Below are 4118 nucleotides of genomic sequence, written 5' to 3' on the forward strand. Positions count from 1 at the left end.
GAAACAAAGCAATAACCACCCCCTTTCCCATTTAAAAGTAGAACAAGGTTTCCCAAGCCTGGGTCTCCAGCTGTTTTTGGACTACAATTCACACTACCCCTGACCACTGGTCCTGCTAGCTAGGGATGATGGGAGTTGTAGTTCCCAAAACAGCTGGGGACCCAAGTTGCAGGGAAACCCTGCTGTAGAATATTAATCATCCAAATCCCTGGTTGAAGAGGACCGTTTTCACCTAGTGCCTAAAATATACAATGAAGGGGAAGCATTCCACAAATGGGGAGCCACCGCAGAAGAGGCCCTGTTCTCGTGTTGCCACCCTCCAGACCACATGTGGAGAAGGTACAGAAAGAAGGGCCTCAGATGACGAATGCAGAGTCCGGGTTGGTTTATATAGAAAGGGGCGGTACTTCAGGTACTGCAGGCAAATACAGGCATTCCTTGCAATATTGTGTGTTCTGCTCCAGATAACCACAATAAACCGAACAAAGCAAGTCGCACCATTTTTGGGGGTTTCCCACGGCATATAAAAGTTACGCTTACTCTATATTGCAGTCTATTAAGCCAGGGGCACCTGGCCGCAGGGGCAGGAGGGGGGGAAATCCAGCTCCAGCCTGCTCCACTCCTGTGGTCAGAAGAGGGTGTTTGTGTGTCTTCCTTCACCTGGAATCTACCAGGCTGCCAGCAGCTGCCCCCACACCCTTGCAAGGAGAAATATCTGCGAAGCGCAATAAAGCGAAGTGCCACCTGTTTCTAGTTGCCTACAGGTGATGGTTCCTCGCCACGCCAGCCAAGCAAAGCTGTTACAAAGAGGGACTCTGAGCAATCTACCCAACTTAACCCCAAACCGGTGCCACACAAGAACATAATACGGACACACCTAGATATGGCATAGGGGAGCCCCACAAGCAAGACCTGGGCACAACAGCACTCTGCCCACCTTTGATTCCAAGCAACTGGTATTCCACCTCACGAAGCCATGAATAACAAAACCCTTTTCTGCCATGAAGCAACGAGCCAACCAGAAATGTTGCCCTTGGGCTCAGGGTTTTCGGCATTTTGTTCAAATGCGCTTTCCGGCCAATGCTGGTTCAGTGGTGCTGACCCAACAGTGGAAGTCCCGGAATTAGGCAGTTGCTGCCCCACTCCATTTCCAACCATTGAGAGAGCACCGTACCAGTGTAGCTGCTATGGTGATGCAATGATTGCTCACAACCACCAGGGCCAACACACCTTCCTCAAGCCACCTGCCCTGCTCCAGAGAAGACCTGTGAGTCAAGAGTTCCACTGTTCCAAGCGGTCTCAAAACTCGGTACCCAACTGTTTTCAACCAGCAATAATAATAAGAACCATCATAATGGGGGGGGAGAGGGAGGGAGGCTGACATTAAAAGGGAAGATGGATCAAGAATTAGACCTTAGGTTGCCACACACAGGAAGGACAAGGATATAGTTTGAGTGCCTCACTTGTAGCTCTATAAATCATTTAACATGCCAACACGAAGTTATTAACACCGCAGTTGTTGTAGAAGGGGTTGTTATTTTGACCGGAATGCAATTGACATTAATAAGATTTTGGAACGCAGAAATAAAGAAAATCATCAAACCATCCATTCTAGAACGCGCGGGGGGGCGGGCACCTAAATTATAGAATTCGGTATTTGAATGATTGGTATTAGTAATTGTTTTATAATTTGGTATTGTTATGATGAGGCTGTTATTGGGTTGCAATTGAAAATTAATTTTTAAAAATTATATTTTTAAAAAATGAGACCAGAGGCAATCTCATCTGTAGCTCACCTGTGCAACCCCTCCCCACTCTTTCTTCCAAACAGATAAGACAGACATGATTGCTTTTCTCACCTGGCTGGCTTTGTAGAACTGCTTCTTTAGCCCGGCCACAGACATGGTGCCTCCTTGTAGTTACTGAAAACTAGCTCGCTGCGGTGGGGAAAACGAACAAGAGGCAGAGGAAAGAGGGGAGCAGGCAGGTGTCCCCGGGGGCTATATGATTTGAGGCACAGAGGTTGGTGGAAGCGTGGGGGGCCAGACCCCAGCCCCTGAAATAAAGAGGCCACTGGTTAAGTTAGCAGGCGTAGGCGAAGAGAAGACTAAGCCCGTCCCAAGAGGCAGAGAGGTTGCCAGAAAAAAGGGGGACACACAGAATCTATGCCTGACACGAAGAAAGAGAGAGACCCCCAAAATGACACAGAAAAAGACAAAAGTGTCAGATGAAAGGAGCTCCCCCTAACTAAAATAAAAATGAAAAAAAGGCAAGAGACGCTTCTGAGAGACAAATGAGTGTAAGGAGACAGAAAGGAAGGGAGACAGGCAGAGACAGTTGACACAGCTGCTCCTGGGCAGTTTGGGAGGTTCAAGAGGCTAGTCCTCAGTGAGGCAAAGGAAGGGAGGAAAAGTAGTCCCTGAGGAAGAGGGAGGGAAAGGGAGGAGAGGCCAGGCTTGGCTGAAGGGGAATGTTATTTCTCTTTTTGGTTCTTGTTGTTTTAAAAAAGAAGGCTTCAAGAGAGGGAGGTGAGAGGAATGAGACAGAAAGGAGGACAAGGACTGACAGGTTCAGACGGCGGACGGACACACAAAGTAATCCCCGCGCCCACCCCCGAAAGGCGGAGAGGAGGCAGGTCGGAGGAACAGCCGGGGAAGAGGAACGGGGAGGACACGGGGTGGGGGGGAAACATCCAGACTCGGGCTGAGCTCGCTCTCTGGCTCCCCTCGGCGCTTCACTTCCGCCACCCCCCTAACGCGCAGGCGCGCAGGCAGGCGGAGGGATACGCGCTCCTCCGCCGGAAAGAAAAGTGTGGGAATGAGGCGGAGAGAGTGAGATCCGGACTCCACGCTTCCAACCATAGACGCGGGCGGGATAGAGCGCCGGAAACGAAAGCGCGTCACCGCCGCGGGCACGCCCATCCCGCGCTTCAAAGAGCGGAGCCAGAGCGCCCCCTGTCTTCCTTTGCAGGAAGCTTCGGATCGAGATGTATTACAGTAGTACCCGCCGCCTCCTCCCGCGCCTGGTCGTTCTGAACTACAACTCCCATCATCCCTTGGGAGAACGTGCGCCAGTTAGATACGAGTTATATTTATTTCCGGGTGGACGGCGCCATAATAATAATATTATTTATTATATTAATCTATTATTAATTTCTCGTAATTTGTATTATTATTATTATTATTATTATTGTTATCATAAGTTATTTATTATTAATAATAATAAAATTTTATTTATATCCCAGCCTCCCCAGCCAAAGCCGGGCTCAGAGCTGCTAACAACAGTAAAACTAGCACAATTTACATAAAATCACAGTCAATTAATTGAAATACATTCTAAAATCAGTTCACAATCATATTATTATTATTAGCAGTAGCAGTAGTAACAGTTGTTATTTTAAAAACATAGAAAAACAGAATAAAAATGCATTACACGGTTTAAAATAATGATCAAAATCCAGGCATTCTGAGAAATGTGAGCCTCCCTTGTTTTTGAATTATTGTTTTAGTTGTTCTTGTTTTCTCTTTAAGCCGCCTTGAGCCCATGTCAGGGAAAACGGCGGGGTATAGATAAAACAACAACAATTATTTTTATTAATAAAAATTATTATTATTTATAATTATTTATAATATTAATAACTACTTATTATTAATAATCTGTATTATTATTAATAATAATAATTAATAATTAACGAAGATAATTATTGGGGGTATAAATATAATAATAATAATAATAATAATAATAATAATAATAATAATAACTGTTACTACTATAGTACTACTACAGCTTTTGCACTAGACCCGAGAGCTGACCCTCTAATCTAGCGCCTCTGATTTTATCTTTATGGGCGGGCGAATGAACCAGAGGCGCATGCGTCACGTTCCCCGTCAGTTATCGCGAGAACTAGCCATATTTTTCCCACGCTGCCTCTACGCGGGGGGGGGGGGATCCATGCGAGAAGACGTTGGGCCGGGCGGGCGGGGAGGCGTGGCCAAGCGCAACGACCCGCGCATGCGCGTCCGGGACCCTTCCCCGTTCCTCTTGTCGCGAGAGTTCGCTTACATTACTCCGCGAGCCTAATGAAGGCGGGGGGGCGGGGGAGAAAAGAGAAAGGAAAC

General features: G+C 47.0%; 1 protein-coding gene across 1 annotated transcript in view; it reads right to left on the minus strand.

The window, feature by feature from the left end:
• The window catches only part of SH3GL1 (SH3 domain containing GRB2 like 1, endophilin A2), a 54911-nt gene extending 52139 nt beyond the window's left edge, over positions 1–2772 (minus strand). The window contains 1 exon segment of the mRNA XM_080988566.1: positions 1860–2772. Coding sequence (XP_080844692.1) covers positions 1860–1904 — 45 coding nt within the window. The 5' untranslated portion in view covers positions 1905–2772.
• Between the last annotated feature and the right edge of the window lie 1346 nt (positions 2773–4118).

Source organism: Podarcis pityusensis (genome assembly GCF_964106645.2).
Source record: "Podarcis pityusensis genome assembly, chromosome: 18".
Classification (NCBI taxonomy): domain Eukaryota; kingdom Metazoa; phylum Chordata; class Lepidosauria; order Squamata; family Lacertidae; genus Podarcis; species Podarcis pityusensis.